We start from the raw sequence: 17,222 nt of genomic DNA on the forward strand, positions 1-17,222 counted from the left end.
CTGGAACCGCAGAGAACTCAGTCCACAGAGAACCTGGACCCCAGAGAACCCAGAACCACAGAGAACCCAGAACCACAAAGAACGTGGAACCACTGAGAACCCAGTCCACTGAGAACCTGGACCTCAGAGAACCCAGACCTCAGAGACCCTGGAACCACAGAGAACTCAGTCCACTGAGAACCCAGACCTCAGAGAACCCAGAACCACAGAGAAGGCCACCCACTGAGAACCCAGACCTCAGAGAACCCAGACCACAGAGAACCCAGAACCACCAAGAATCCAGAACCACCAAGAACCCACACCACAGATAACCCAGAACCACATCAAACCCAGAACCACTAAGAACCCAGTCAACATGGGGGGCACCTCCTGGTGCTCCTCCTGAGTTAAGGAAACACTCACCAGCGCATCTTATGCCCTGAACTATCAGCTCCCTCAGCCCCTTCCCCACAGCCCATTCTGCCCCGCTGGGAAGGCGGGAAGGAGAACCCAGGCCAGCACGGTGGGGGCTGTGAGGCTGTCCTGGTTCTGCGAACAGGAAACGTCACTGGTAGAATCAGCCCCACTCTCCACAGTGGTTATCCCCGGGGAGAGGGATGATGTCTGGTCTACTTTATCATTTCCTTTAGCCCACGGAGTTTTTGTTGCAATCATCATTTTACAATGTGTGCATGTTTCTTTTCACAATAAAATCACACAGGAAAGACTCCAGCATCATAGTCTGAAGGGTGGGTCAGAGCCAGCCAGCTTCAGGGGTAAGAGCTCTAGAGTTTCCATTTTCTCCCTTCTTTTTTCTACCATTAACTCACAGCAGCTAATCTTGTGTCCCCTCCTCAGGCAACACGTGAGTCTTCCTCTCCACTTTATCTCTAGCATTAAGAGGGAAAAAAAAAAAAAAAAAAACTGTTGCTGTCCAGTCAATTCCAGCCCATGGCAACCCTACACAACAGAGTAGAGCTGCCCCACGGGGTTTCCAAGGAGCGGCTGGTGAATGTGAACTGCCAACCTTTTGGTTGGCAGCCAAACTCTGAACCACTGGGCTACCAGGGCTCCTATCTCTGCCATAGTAAACATTTAATAAATGCTTAGTACATTAAAACCTTAATAAATAGAGTAGGTAGCTGGCTGGATAGATGGATGGGTGGATGGGTGGGTGGGTGGGCAGGTGGATGGGAGAGTGGTTGGGTGGGAGGGTGGGTGGGTAGGTGGGTGGGAGGGTGGGTGAATGGGAAGATGGATGGCTGGGTGGGATGGATGGATGGATGGATGGATGGGTGGATGGGTGGATGGGTAGATGGGTGGATGGGTGGATGGGTAGGTGGGTGGGTGAACGAGAGCGTGGGTGAACGAGAGCGTGGGTGAACGAGAGAGAGGGTGGGTGAACAAGAGGGTGAGTGAAAGGGAAGACACATGGATGGCTGGGTGGGATGAGTGGGTGGGTGGGTGGGTGAATGGATGCCTTTGCTCATCCCAAGGAATGACTCCAGCAGCACAAAAGATTTGGGAAGCTGGGAAGCAGCTGTTTAGAAAATGAACAAGAAAACAAGCTGAAAGTCTAGCCAGGACACGCTTGAGAAATGGCAAAAAAAAAAAAAAAAAAACCTGGAAAATTCTATACCTCAGGACAGCCTGGGACTAACTAGCCAGCTTTTTGTCTCCTGAATCCTACGAACATAAGCGGTGACAGCCAGGCAGGAAGGAGAAATGAGGAAGAAACCCTTGCCCCTCCAATCCCTGGCCACACACACATCCCCTCCTCAGACCACTGCTATTCCGCCCCAAACTCGTCCCAGCTAACCTTAGCCTTAGACTACGCTTCAGAATCATTCTTAACACAGGCCCCAAGCAGGCCCCGGAGGGTAAGCCTTCACTTGCCCACCCAGGAGTCGCAGGTCACTTCTGATTCTAGAGCTTCGTGCTGGGGACAGGGGAAGATGCTACCTCCTCTCAGCTGGGACGCTTGCCACTCCTCAGGGAGGAAGGGGGCCCTGAGAAAGAAATGGGCCACTGTGTTCACCTCTCCGGCCAGAGGGAACAGCGCACAGGGACCCCCCTCCCGGCCCATCCTCAGAGGGCAGCGCCTCAGAACGGAAAGCACAGGTGAGGGCCTGCTCCCAACACGGACTCCCCGGCCGGGACCGGGCGACAGCCGCACTCCGGGGCAGCAGCCTGGTCTCAGGCGAGGCCCTACAGCCGCACTCCAGGGCAGCAGCCTGGTCTCAGGCCCTACAGCCGCACTCCAGGGCAGCAGCCTGGTCTCAGGCCCTACAGCCGCACTCCGGGGCAGCAGCCTGGTCTCAGGCGAGGCCCTACAGCCGCACTCCAGGGCAGCAGCCTGGTCTCAGACGAGGCCCTACAGCCGCACTCCGGGGCAGCAGCCTGGTCTCAGGCCCTACAGCCGCACTCCAGGGCAGCAGCCTGGTCTCAGGCAAGGCCCTACAGCCACACTCCGGGGCAGCAGCCTGGTCTCAGGCCCTACAGCCGCACTCCGGGGCAGCAGCCTGGTCTCAGGCGAGGCCCTACAGCCGCACTCCAGGGCAGCAGCCTGGTCTCAGGCGAGGCCCTTGCCCGCTCTGGCCTTCTCTCCTCCGCTGTTCACTAGGGGTCGGACCCAAACGCCCCTGCCCAGCCCCACACTCCAGGGATGGGAGGCCCTCAGTGTCTGATACCCAGGCGCAGTGTGGTGGGGAGGGGCCAGGGCTCTGTTTGCATTTTGTTTTTCTGGGGGAAGGGGGTGGGCCTGTCCCAGAGAAGCCAGGAGGGCTGAGCAAAGCAAAACAGCCCAGCTGGGACAAAGGCGTCCACGTGGGAAGAGCGATCCCAGCGCCTTGAGCCTCAGCTGGCGCAGCTTCAAACTGCACTTGGAAGTGCTAACCACAGGTTGACCACGTGAAGAGAAACACACAGGGGAGGAGAGACAACAACAGGGAAACGTGGCCAGATCTGCACAGAGGAGAGGACAGGAGGGCGGGCTCGGCAGCCTGAATTCGGACTTCCAGCCCCTAAACTGTGAGAAAATAAAAGTCTGTCTGTTAACGCCACCCACTTGGGGTATTTCTGTTATAGCAGCACAAAACCCATAGCCTTCGAGGTGACTCTGACAGAGAAGAACTGCCCCATAGGGTTTCCAAGGCTGTAATCTTTACGGAAGTAGACTGCTGGTGGGTTCAGACCACTGACCTTAGCAACCGAGCGCTTAGCAACCGAGCGCGTAACTGTTGCACCACTGGGCTCCTTTTACCACTCATTCAAAAAAAAAAAAAAACACCAAACCCGTTGCCGTTGAGTCGATTCCAACTCATAGTGACCCTTTAAGACAGTGTAGAACTGCCCCATAGGGTTTCCAAGGAATGGCTCGTGGAGAAGGGGATCCATAACAGCAAAGTGAGCACCTACTAAGCACAGGCACTGTGCTGAGGGCCTCCTATATGTCCGTCACTCCATCCTCCCAGCCACCTCTCACAGTCATGAAGACTGAGGGTCAGAGCCACCATGTCACTTGCTAAAGTCACCCAACCACTAGGGATGGAGCCAGGATTTGAAACCAGGCCAGCTGACCTTAGGTTCAAAGCCACCAGCAGCTGCAGGAGAGCAGCCCTGAGCTGTCATGCACTCGTCCCTTCCCTTCTCTGAGCCTCCAGTTCTCAAGAGAGCTGAGGCAGGACCCGAGACCCCACAGCTCAGCTGGGGGAACTAGGTGGCTATTCGCTTCTCATCCTAGGCCCTAGACCGTTACTCCTGCTCCAAACCCATGGCCCACCCACGTCCTCCCCAGGTAGACGCCATGGCGTGGGAGAGCACTGCCCTAAACTGTCACAATGCACCCCGAGCTGCCTGCTGTCACCAGGAGCTGGAGCCGCCTGGCCACACAGGACTGTTGCTGACGAGGCTTCCTTTGCAAACCACACAGCCACACTGAGCGGGCCGGCCGACAAGCCTTTATGCCAAAAGCATATGCATCTTACGTCACCACACACGGCTGTGGCCGACGAAAAGCAAAACGAAACTACAGCCCGAGCCCTCGGAGCCCTAACTGCTGGGCGAGGAGTGGGTTTGGCCACGGTGTTCCTGACTCCTTCTCTCCACAGTTATTCTAAATACCAGTTGTGTATTTAGCCTATGAGTGTATGTTTGTGTGAGACTGTATGTGAGTGTACACGAGTGTGTGAAGTGTACATGTGTGTGATTATATGTGTGTGTAACTGTGTTTGTGTGAGCGTATCTATGTCTGAGTGTGTGAGAGTGTTGTGTATGGGAGGGTGTAAATGTGTATACATATGACTGTTAGTGTTTACAAGTGTGCACGAGTGTGCGAGAGTATGTATGAGTGCATGTGTTATGTGACTGTGTATGTCTGAGAGTGAACAGGTTGTTGTCAGGTGCCATCGCGTCCATTCTGACTCATAGCAACCCCACACACAACAGAACAAAACACTGCCTGTTCCTGCACCATCCTCACAATTGTTGCTGTGTTTGAGTCCAATGTTGCAGCCACTGTGTCAATGCCTCTCGTGGAGGGTCTTCCTATCTTTCCCTGACCCTCTACATTACTAAGCATGATGTCCTTCTCCAGGAACTGGTCCCTCCTGATAACATGTCCAAAGAAGGTGAGACTAATGCTCGCTTCTAAGAGCATTCTGGCTGTACTTCTTCCAAGAGATTTGTTCGTTCTTTTGGCAGTCCGTGGTATATTCGATATTCTTTGCCAACACCATAATTCAAAGGCGCCAATTCTTCTTTGGTCTTCCTTATTCATTCCCCAGTTTTTGCATGTGCATGAGGCAACTGAAAACACCATGGCTTGGGTCAAGCGCACCTTAGTCCTTAAAGTGACATCTTTTTTTTTTCTTAACACTTCCAAGAGGACTTTTGCAGCAGATTTGCCCAATGCAATGAGTCTTTTGATTTCTTGACTGCTGCTTCCATGGCTGTTGATTGTGGATCCAAGGAAAATGAAATCCTTGACAGCTTCAATCTTTTCTCCGTTTATCATGACATTGCTTACTGGTCCAGTTGTGAGGATTTTTGTTTTCTTTATGTTGAGGTGTAATCCATAGTGAAGGCTGTGTGTGGTCTTTGGTCTTCATCAGTAAGTGCTTCAAGTCCTCTTCACTTTCAGCAAGCAAGGTTGTGTCATTTGCACATCGCAGGTTGTTAATGAGTCTTCCTCCAATCCTGATGCCCCGTCCTTCTTCATATATAGTCCAGCTTCTCGGATTATTTGCTTAGCACACAGACTGAATAGGTATGTGAAAGGATACAACCCTGACGCACACCTTTCCTGACTGTAAACCACACAGCACCCCCGTGTTCTGTTCAAACGACTGCCTTATAAGTGAACTTAAATAAGAGTATATGTGTGACTGTATATATATGTGCATGTGAATGTGTGTGAGCACGTGTAAATTTGTATGAGTGAGTGTGTGTGTGTATGAGTGTGCATGTGTATGTGTGTTCATGTGAGTATGAGCGCGTGTTCTGAAGGCCCATCCTCCAGGGCATTGCAGGTAGGCGGATTTACCTCTGCTGTCCTCGAGAAGAAAGAACAGGAGAGAGGCCGATCCATGTGAAAACAAATCTGTAGGAATCGGGAAGCCCACTCACAGGAAGGAACACGAGCACGGCTCCCTCAAGCTTCCGTCACCCAGGCTCCTACAGCAGCACCACTGCAGGGAAGGAAGCCTGACCCTCTCCACGGGTGGGGACAGAGGACAAAGTGATGGCCCTGTGGCAGGAGGAGCTCAGGTATGTCACTGAAGGACCAATAAAGCTTCTGATACCTGGACAACCCAACAAGAGATGGGCTCCTCAGAGGCCCCAAATCTCGTCCCTGAAGGACCCAGGAGTAAGGGAGGCATCAGCAGGCCCAGGTGGCTGATGGGAAAGTCCTAGACATCAATACTGATTTGACACTTTGCAGCGCTTCAGTATGGATTACACCTCAACATAAAGAAAACAAAAAACCTCACAACTGGACCAATAAGCAACGTCATGATAAACAGAAAAAAAGATTGACATTGTCAAGGGTTTCATTTTACTTGGATCCACAATCAACGCCCATGGAAGCAGCAGTCAAGAAATCAAAGGACGTATTACATTGGGCAAATCTGCTGTAAAAGGCCTCTTGAAAGTGTTAAAAAAACAAAGATGTCACTTTGAGGACTAGGGTGTGCCTGACTCGAGCCATGGTGTTTTCAGTAGCCTTGTACGTGGGAAAAAGCTGGACAACGAATAAGAAAGATCAAAGAAGAATTAATGCCTTTGAATTACGGTGTTGTCAAAGAATACCGTGTATTCTATGGACTTCCAGAAAAATGAACAGATCTTTCTTGGAGGAAGTACAGCCAGACTGATCCTTAGAAGCCGGGATGGCGAGATCTCATCTTACCTACTTTGGACGTATTATCAGGAGGGATCAGTCCCTGGAGAAGGAAGGACATCATGCTTGGTAAAGTAGATAGTGAAAAAGACAAAGACCTTCAACAAGATGGTTTGATACAGTGGCTGCAACATGGGCTCAAGCATAACAACGACTGTGAGGATGGTGCAGGACCAGGCTGTGTTTCGTTCTGTTGAGCGCAGGGTCGCTCTGAGTCGGAACCAAGGCCACAGCACCTAACAACAAGCACTGCAAATGAGGGTTCCTCTCAGCCTGTGTGACTGCAGATGTGAAAACCCCCAGTGCGCTTCACAGATCATGTTTTCATACAACATCTCCTCAAACACCCAGACCCTGATGATGGTCCTCAAATCAGTCAGGCAGTAAAAGGCATCTTCTGTTGAGTCCCACTGGCTGGTGGAAACTCAGCCTCATAACTGGGGAGTGGCCACTTCAGAGCCTGTGCCAGCAGCAGAAGAAAAAGCCAAGCAACGTAGGCCCTGAAGAGCGTGGGTCTCGGGAGCAGCTGGATCACAGCTGGCACAAAGCCTGCTCCACACTGCATGCCCTCGGCCCCAACCCATCAGGAGTTACTTCCATCCTGATTCCAGGATTCAAAATGAGCGACTCCGAGCCTGCTGGCCTCTCGATGGCACATGATCCCCACCACTGTACCGGTTCACCAGGAACTTAAGTGAGCAGAAGCCTCTCCAGCCCTCTGTACCTGCCCAGGTTCCCAGGTGGCCCTCACCTGCACTCAGCAGAGCTTCTGAGTAACAGCGGCCACATGACTGAAGCTTTCTGGGAACACGGGGAGACTCCCAGGGTTACCTGTTCCAGACCTCGTGGCTCACCTCTGGGGCCCTTGGGGGTTTGGGTGGACACCTCTGCCTTGCCCGACACCTGCCCAGAGCTGTGCTTGCTCCAGGTGTGAGCGAGACGGCTCCGCCCACAGGGGCCACAATAAGGATTTACTAGATCATCACCACCACGCTGAGCAGGGGGAATCAGCATTGCCCCATTCTACATGAACAGCCGGAGATTTGGGGGAAGTGAACGCTCAGGGTTCCCGAAGACAAAGGTGGGGCTGGCTCATTCTCACTTCTGTGTGGTTCATGCCCTGCCTCCCCGCCCCGTCTGGGTCCAGGACACCAACCCTCACCCAGAATACAACCAGAATGCTCCTTAGATGAAAGACTTCCGCTCACTTACCCTGGACACGTCATCAGGAAAGACCAATCGCTAGGAAAGGGCATCGTGGTTGGTAAAGTGGAGGGTCAGTGAAAATAGGGGAAACCCTCCATGAGGTGGATTATGCAGCAACCACAATGATGGACTCAAACGTATCCACAATCATGAAAATGGCGCAGGACAGGGCAGCGTTTTGGTCTGTTAGATTTAAGGTCGCTGGACGTCAGAGCCGACTCCACAGCAGCCGATAACCACCACCGCCACCTCCCCCGGAGCAGCCTGAGAAGGGGGGGCCATCCCGCCGCCCCCACCCCCACTGCGCACATCTGGCTCCTCGCCCGCCCGTTGGTAACACAACCCGGCCTGCACCTGTCAGACAGGAATGGAAAAACCCAGTCGGCCGTGCCGAGGTGCCTGGCCCACCCTGCCCATCTGGTCCACCTGCCCCCGAGTCAGCCGTGCGGACGCCACGCAGCACGTGCTGAGAGACGAGAGGAAGCCACTCACCTTTCCAAAATCTCGGACATCGAAGAGGTCAAAGGGGTCGAACAGCTCACTGTTTCTGAGTCCAAATTTATCGTGGCAGACTTTAAGGAAGGTGCGGATATTCTTCAAACACAGAAACTGGAGAAAAAAAGGGCAAAATGGTTAAAACTTGGTCAGTAATAACAACAACAACAGCACCACACTTCAGCCGCCGTGTGACAGCACGCACCAGCGTGTTCCCATTCTACAGACGTGGACGTGGGCCAGTGGGCTGACGAAGCCGCCCATGCCCGGCCTGGGAGAGGCGGGACGGGGTTGACCAGGCAGCCGGCTCCACAGACCTAGGTTTTAACAACAGGCCTGCTGGCCTTCCCCACCACAAAGCTGCAAAAACCAAGGAGGCCTCCGCACACAGAAGCCACACTATGCTCTGCCCTTGTTGGTGCAGACACTGCAGATGGCATCCTCAGCACACCCGGCCATCCATGGCGGCCTGGCACGCCCTTCCCGGTGGTAACCAGCACGGCTGAGACCGAGCACCCAGCACCCAGCCATCCACGGCAGTCTGCCCACGCCTTTCCCGGTGGTAACCAGCACGTCTCCTCTCTAAAAGTCATGGCTGGGACCGAGCACCCAGCACCCAGCCATCCACGGCAGTCTGCCCACGCCCTTCCCGGTGGTAACCAGCACGTCTCCTCTCTAAAAGTCATGGCTGAGACCGAGCACCCAGCACCCAGCCATCCACGGCAGTCTGCCCACGCCCTTCCCGGTGGTAACCAGCACGGCTGAGACCGAGCACCCAGCACCCAGCCATCCACGGCAGTCTGCCCACGCCCTTCCCGGTGGTAACCAGCACGTCTCCTCTCTAAAAGTCATGGCTGAGACCGAGCACCCAGCACCCAGCCATCCACGGCAGTCTGCCCACGCCCTTCCCGGTGGTAACCAGCACGTCTCCTCTCTAAAAGTCATGGCTGAGACCGAGCACCCAGCACCCAGCCATCCACGGCGGTCTGCCCACGCCCTTCCCGGTGGTAACCAGCACGTCTCCTCTCTAAAAGTCATGGCTGAGACCGAGCACCCAGCACCCAGCCATCCACGGCAGTCTGCCCACGCCCTTCCCGGTGGTAACCAGCACGTCTCCTCTCTAAAAGTCATGGCTGAGACCGAGCACCCAGCACCCAGCCATCCATGGCGGCCTGCCCACGCCTTTCCCGGCGGTAACCAGCACGTCGCCTCTCTAAAAGTCATGGCTGGGACCGAGCACGTGGTCTCTGAGTCAGCAAAGACGGCACAGGCACACATCTTCCAACGGCACAGACCACCCTATGACTTTACACGTGACTAAGGCAATGGCCAGGACCATCCCGTCAGGTGCCACAGTGGGCCCAGGGTGCCGCGTCAGAGCCGCAGTGGGAGGCTGGGGGAGCACCACGGCCAGAACCACCCCCATCAGTGTCTGGCTCATCTCCTTTATGAATGACTCCACCAGCTGTGTCCCAGCTCCCCTGGGCTCAGAGATGCAGATGGGGCAGGGGCCTGAGGACATGGGGGTGGGGGAAACAAGATTGTCCTCCCCCAGTCCTCATGCAGAAAGAGCTGATAAAGAAATGTATGCAGGCAGTAGGGTAGCCAGGGGCCGCAGGGTGGCCAGGGGCAGCAGGGTGGCCAGAGTGCAGGCTGCGGAGTCACTCGGCTCGGCTTCCAATCCTGTCTGCGGATTCCAGCTTTCGGGACCAGGGAAGAGTGACCGAGGCCCGATTTCCTAACACGACCTGCCTCGCTGAGTTAATTATGCAGTCACACATAGTCTACGCCCACACATAGTCTACACACATGTGGTCCACACATAGTATACACACATAATCTGCCCACATACAGTCTACAGGCATGTGGCCTACATGTACACAGTCTACACACACATGTGGTCCACACATAGCATACACAGTCTCCATGCTTGTAGTTCACACGCAAGTAGTCTACACACATGTGGTCCACACACAGCATACACACGTAGTCTGCCCACACACAGTCTACACAGCTGTAGTTTACAGACGCACAGTATACACACACTTAGTCCACACAGCTGTAATCTACACACACATAGTCTACACGGCCAGGGACGACCACCCAATAAACACGGTACACACTGGCTTACTTGTGCTTACTTACTAATCTGAAGGGCACCACTTTACGTGGGTTTCACCACGTTTGATGTGCACTACAGATTAGCAAGTAAGCACAAGTAAGCCTGTGCATACCTTCTTACTGATCAATCCGCCCCTGTACATGGCTAGAGTCTACACACGGGTAGTCTACACGGCTGCGGTCTGCACAAACATAGTCTATGGTTGTAGCCTTCACACACGGCCGCACACACAGCCAAAGAATGACCGAAGATTTCAGATGTGTTGTCATCAAGAACCACGCACTGAGGGCCTAGACAACTGCAGAGAGCTTGTCCCCCCGCTCCCCCACCAGAAATGCAGAGGAATGAGGAGATTCACAGCAAGGACTGGCTCAGCACAAAGCAAACTGCACTCATGACACCCTGGCCCTTGCTCCCGGCAGGGACCCGTCATCTCTGCCACACGCCTACCTCAGCCCACAGTGCCCCCACCCAGGGCACCCCCTGTGTGGGGACCGTCGCTCTCTCAGGCCACTCCTCCGTCCCAGCCAGGTTGGTCCCTGGTCACAGATGACGCCGAAGAGCTTGTGTTCTTTGTGATCTGTTTATATGAGTTAGAACAAGGAGCTGCTATCATTTATTTGGAAACCCTGGTGGCGTAGTTGTTTAGTGCTACGGCTGCTAACCAAAAGATCAACAGTTCGAATCCACCAGGCACTCCTGGGAAACGGGGCAGCTCTGCTCTGTCCTACAAGGTCGCTATGAGTCAGGATCGACTTGACGGCGATGGGTTTGGTTTGGTGTCATTTATTTGGTGCTCATGTTGTCCAAGATGTGGCTAGTGGGAGCCCTTCCAGGTGGCCTCCATGTCCTCTTGGCGTGTCCCTGTTGTTCTGTGAGAACACCCTTACTCCCTGGCGTAAGATGTTTTAGGCTCACCTTGTACTTTTCCTATCCCAGTCCTGCAATCAGCCATTTCTCCAAGAAGCCCTGCTTCCTTATAACTGAGAATGGCACTTAGAAGCCAGACCTGGCCTGTCATTGCTTCTAGGCCCTCTTGGCAGACACATCTAGGAGAGACGTACAGATACTGTGATCATTAAGGTTGTGTGTCAGCTTGGCTGGGCCATGATTCTCAGTGGTTTGGCAGTTAGGATGCGGTTTGGCAGTCGTATGACGATGTGATCACCCCCGTGATGGGATCTACTGTGAGTAGCCAATCAGCTGAAAGGGAACTTCCTTGGGGGTGTGGTCTGCACCCAGTGTAAGTGGTCTTTCTGGCAAGGATCATGGGCTTTTGCTCGCTCTGGATTCTGAGGCTGGCTCCTTCCGTCTGATCTCCAGATCTTGGGACTTGAGCTAGCAGCTTACCTGCCATCTTGCGTACTCATCTTGGGATTCATCATTCTTCCCAGCCTGTGAGCCAGAGCCCTGCTGTCTGACCTGCCGATCTTGGGTTCACCAGCCCCTGCGGCTCCATGAATCAGAAGAAGCCTCCAGCCTGACCTACAGAGTTGGGACATTCCAGTCTCTACAACCATGTGAGCCATTTCCGTGATATAAATCTTTCTATATATATATTTACACACTTTACTGGTTTTTCTTCTCTAGAGAACCCATCCTAAGACAGGTATGTTGTGGTTGCTGTGTGCTGTGAAGTCGATTCCGACTTATGGCAACCTTACAGGACAGAGAACAGCCCCACAGGGTCTCCTGGGTTGTTATCTTTACGGAGGCAGATTGCATCTCAGTTAGCAGCTGAGCGTTTAACCACCGTGCCACGAGGGATCCCTAGATATAGATACACGGCTCTATCTCCATACCCCTCAGTTCCGACCCAATACCACAGGGTTCGTTTATTCTCATTTTCCCCTTTCCATAGGTTTAACTCCCTCTCTGTCAGAAACCCAGACGTACTCCATCATGCTCACTATCTCTGCTTCTTTGTTCGGTCCTAGAGTATGCTAAACGTAGTTTCAGAATTGCTACCCCAAGCCCCTGAGCTACAACAGCGAGAGCGCCATCCTACCTACAGTTCTGTTTTCACTTTCGTCTGAAGGGATATAATCAAAACGCTGCACCCAAAGCTACATGGGTTAGTTTTTCATTCCCCTTCATCGTGGCTGTTGTTCGTCTGAATACAGCTGGTTCATTTATTTCCACTGGTATTCGTTGTCAGGATTTTCCCCCGTTCTTGCTGAATTTACATATACATTCTAAAGGAGCCCTGGTGGCGCAGTGGTTAAGAGCTCAGGCTGCCAACCAAAAGGTCAGCAGCTGGAATCCACCACCGGCTCCTCGGAAACGGTCTGGGCAGTTCTATTCCATCCTATAGGGTTGCTGTGAGTTTGTGAGTCGGAATCGACTTGACCTCAATGGGGATGTTTTATGTGTGTAAAATATTCACACATTTCCAAAAGTCTGAACTGTTAAAAAGGTACGCCTGGAGTGTGTCACCGCCTCCCCTCCATCACACCCAGGGCACCCGCTCTTCTTTGCACCTACCCCTTCGGTTTGCAAAAACAAGCAGTTACGTGTGTGCTTTCTCATATCCCTCGTTTGTCACGTGAACAGTAGCGTATCTGCCCTCTGCTCGTCTCACGTCACCCTGTGTTGTGGAAATCCCTCCCCATCAGCTCCTGGGGACCAGCCTCGTTCTCCTTCATGGCTGTGTAGCACCCCTGGGTGAAGGCACACAGCCCGTGAGCAGTCCCGGAGGCCGCTGGTTTCCTGCCATATCCCAGAACCAGCACTAGCACCCTCCTGGCTCCACGGCCCTTCAACCCACATTCACGACTCAGATCATTTGGACCAAATCATTTTAGGGCCAGTCTGGCCGGTTAACGTGCTTCCTACACGTCTCTGAACGGGCTCCTTCCCCGAAGTGTCTCCTCTGGGGCCTCCCACGCTCCCGTTTCAGACACACGGATGCCCAGGAGCCTTCTGGGGGAGTCCCGGTTTCTATTCGAGAGGTTGTGGGGCAGGGGGTGTAACCGAGTATCGCTGAGTCTATGAGCCCCCCATCTTAGTCATGCAGTGCTGCTGTAACAGAAACACCACAAGTGGGTAGCTCTAACAAACAGAATTTATTCTCTCACAGTCTCAGAGGCTAGAAGTCCAAATTCAGGGTGCCTGCTCCAAGGGAAGGCTCTCTCTCTGTTGGCTCAGGGGGAAGGTCGTTGCCACCAATCTTCCCTTGGTCTAGGAGCTTCTCAGGCGCAGGGACTCCAGGTCCAAAGGACATGCTCTGCTCCCAGCACTGCTTTCTTGGTGATAGGAGGTCCCCCCGTCTCTCTGCACACTTCTCTCTTTTATATCTCAAGAGATTGATTTAAGACAAAATCTAATCTTGTAGATTGAGTCCTGCCTCATTAACATAACTTCCGCTAATCCCACCTCACTAACATCATGGAGTTAGGATTTACAACACATAGGAAAATCACATCACATGACAAAATGTTGGACAACCACACAATCCTGGGAATCATGGACTAGCCAAGGTGACACAAATTTTTGGAGGACAGAATCCAAACCATAACACGTCAAGGGCGGAGGCCCTGTCTCAACCCTCCTCCACAGCGCTCAGAACAGGGCGAATGAGCTGGGGTGAAGGGCACAGCACTGGGGGCGGGCAGCACAAGGGATCCCACTGGACCCTCTGCGTGGCCCAGAAGGCCCAGCTCCCGTTCTGAGGTGCAACGCCCTGACAGCCCGCCTGTCCTACAGCACAGCCAGAAATCGAGGGCATGGGTCTATCTGTGCCAGAAGCCCTGGGCTCTGGCCCACCTAGCTCGTCGTGGCCCCCTCGCACCACCTGCGGGGCACAGGATGCACTCACCTCCAGCCCGGCTCAGCTATTTTCTGCGCATGGCTTGTCTGGTGTTTCCACCACGTGTTTATTTTCGTTCCTCATTCTCCCGTTTTAGAGTTAATGACATGGGCACTGACCATAATGATGGCCGGCAAGGCCCCAGCTTCCTCTCCCAGCTCAGGACGAGCTGGTGCCCCACCCATCTGGGGCTGCGCTGGCCCACTGAGACTGCCTCCCTGTGCAGCCCCGGGTGGCCTCCAGGAAACTGAGGACAACCAGCACAAGGCTGACGACAAGCGTGGACTCCTGGCCTCCGGAGCCACCATGAAGGAGGTGCCCCCATTGCCTGGCACCGTTCACAGAGCAGTGCCCGTGCGCCCAGGGCTGCAAGGCACACTTTGCCCCCCAACGCACTTCTCACCCTTCTCAAGTAGCTCCATCTTACATGTAAGGAAACTGAGGCCAGGGAAGTTAAAGGCTTCAGCACTCACACAAAAATGGCCAAGCTGGGGTTTGAACCCATGTCTGTAGCAGAGGGCAAAATCTCCAGGAAGACATGGTGAAGTCCTGACCCCTGTACCTTTGAACGTGACCTTGTTTGGAAATATGTGATTAATAAAGGTAAGGTCACACCGGAGTGGGGTGGGTCCTAACCCTCTGTAAGAGATGTCCTGAAAAAGTGGCTTCAAAGGACACTATTCTCTGTAACCGGCCTAGTCTCAGCCCATGGGGCCCTCTACAAAGAGCGGCCACTGTCTCGCCAGCGCCCTGCAAGCGAGGGCTTGCTCTCGGGCAAGTCTGGCTCAGGGGCCCCCATGAGGGTCTATCCTCGAACAAGGACCCAGAGCCGAGTCAGCGCTCCCTGGGCTGCGAACAGCAGGCGCCACTGTTCACTGAGGGCACTCCATGTGGTTTGGGTATCCCACCTCCTGGATACCTCCTGGGCTTCCCTGTGCCCACACAGCTCCTCGTTCACAGAGGCAGAGCGGAGCCGCTGTGTCCAGAAGTGTCAGCCTCCCTCTCCCCATCCATCAGCCGCCTGGGACATAATCAGGCTGGAATCAGATTAGCCCAAGGACTGGCTCCACCACCAGCCGCCAACTCCCCCAGGCTCAGCTGAACGGCCTGGCTCCCTCCATTCACAGTCATCTGTCACTTAGCTCCTTCCAGCGCCAGGCAGCAGCCAGGGAAGGAGAGGACAGAGACCCAAGAGCCCAACTCCACATCAGAGTGGCCAGCGAGGCCTCAAGTGCCCTGGCGGGGAGGTGTCACGGGCAGAGGGCGCGTCTCCATGGTAGTGCTTTGACCAACGTGCCAGGATCAGAGGACACCACCAGAATGCCACACCTAGGCCGGACGAGAGCAGCCGCCTACCATGGACCCCATCCCCATCTCACCTGGCTGTCCTCACACCCCCCAAGGTGGGGGGATGGGAAACAGGAGGCACCTCTGGCTGCTCCCCTGCTATGCCAGGTGGCCGGTGCCTGCAGCTCCGGGGTGAAGCTCCCCTGATGGTGGGCCCACAGGGAAAGGCGGCCTGGGCTCCCCACCTGCTGACCACATGGGCTCTCTCGGGCTGGCGTCCCCGACCACTCATTCACCCACCCCCACACCCCTGCCCTGGGGCAGGGGAAGAAGGCTCAGCCCTGAAGGGTCTAGCGCAGGCTCCAGGTAGCCAAAGAAGAGATGAATGAATAAACAAAACATGGTCCATCCATACCATAGACTATCACTCGGCCGGCCATGAAGAGAGATGAAGTTCTGATACGCTACGACACAGATGAACCTGAAAACGTTATGCTGAGAGAAATAAGCACATCACGAGAGAACAACATGACATGACTCCCTTTACATGAACAATGTCCAGAGCAGGCAGACCCACAGAGACAGGCTTTAGATTTAGACTGTGGGCTGCAGAAGCTGGGGTTGGGGGGAGAATTAGGGAGTGACTGCTAACGGGTACGGGGTTTCCTTTGTTGTTGTTGTGAGGTGCCGTCAAGACAGTCCCGACTCATTGTGACCCTGTGTACGCCACAGTGAAACACTGCCTGGTCCTGCGCCCTCCTCACAATCGGCGTCGTGCTTGAGCCCATGGTTGCAGCCACTGTGTCAATCCATCTCGTTGAGGGTCGTCCTCTTTTTAGCTGACCCTCTGCTTTCCCAAGCATGATGTCCTTCTCCAAGGACTGGTCCCTCCTGAGAACACGTCCTCTGGGGTGAGGAGAAGATTCTGGAACTCGGTGTGGTGATGGTTGTGGAATGTACTAGATGCCACCAAATTGCCTGCTTTAAATCGGTGAACTGGGTGTTCTGCAAATTTCACCACAATTTAAAAAAATATTCTCTGAATCTTCCTGAGAGAGGCAAGGGTCCCCTATCCGCATTTCATGCAACAAACACTGCAAGAGCCTCCACGACACCGGTGACTCTCACGGCACTTCCCAGGCGGCATTAACACTGCGCACGACGGTGACAAGCAAGCGCCAGCGCGCAGCTCTGCTTCGGCAAGGAGCAGCATTAGCCCCCCGGGGGCGCTGCCGAGGCCCCATCAGATGCTCTGACTGGCAGCTGAGGATGTCTTTGATCAATAAAAAATGGGGAGATGAATTAAGTCCGTGTTTTATTTATGCTCACTCCAAAACCCACTTAAAACGGCTCTGTTCCTATTTAATAGACGGTTTGCTGGAAAGGATCTTTCAAATGGGGGGACCCATGGGGGTAGATCAACAGGTGGCCTTGGGGTGACAAGCTGGACAGACACTCTGTGGGGGCAGCAGCTGAGACCATTTTGCTCCCCCTGGGTCCCCAATGCCCTGGACAATGGCTAGCCCAAAGCAGAGGCTCACCGTCCAGTAAATGAACGAGCAAGTGAACGCATGCACGCACACAGGTACGCACACCTCTGACCAAGTCTCAGGTGTCCCTCCCCCGGGTGCCTGCTTTTCCCAGAGCTTTAAGGTGCCGGGGTCGCGGAGGGCAGCTGCCGCTCGCTGGGTGTCCCCCTCACTTCATGCACCTCTTGCAAAAACAAGCAGGAGGTGGGATTTGAGGTTCAGCCGTGACCACTCGCCGATGCCTGCCTCTGCGCACCAGCCCACTGAGAGCCCCTTGGCTCACACACCCCAGTAACAACTCCGTGGGGCCAGCCTCATTCATCAGCTGATTCACAATGAGGAAACTGAGGCTCTGGGGAAAGCAGGACCAGGCAGAACCTTCCAACCCCCCAAGCC

At 54.2% G+C, this 17,222-nt stretch overlaps 1 protein-coding gene across 4 annotated transcripts in view; it reads right to left on the bottom strand.

The window, feature by feature from the left end:
• Positions 1-17,222, bottom strand: part of VAV2 (vav guanine nucleotide exchange factor 2) — a 210,219-nt gene that overhangs the window by 159,246 nt on the left and 33,751 nt on the right. For all 4 annotated transcript variants that reach the window (XM_064290621.1, XM_064290623.1, XM_064290622.1 and 1 more), the window contains exon 2: positions 8,078-8,194. In XM_064290621.1, coding sequence (XP_064146691.1) covers positions 8,078-8,194 — 117 coding nt within the window. The remainder of the gene's footprint in view (positions 1-8,077; positions 8,195-17,222) is intronic.

Source organism: Loxodonta africana, chromosome 9, assembly GCF_030014295.1.
Source record: "Loxodonta africana isolate mLoxAfr1 chromosome 9, mLoxAfr1.hap2, whole genome shotgun sequence".
NCBI classification, from domain to species: Eukaryota; Metazoa; Chordata; class Mammalia; order Proboscidea; family Elephantidae; genus Loxodonta; species Loxodonta africana.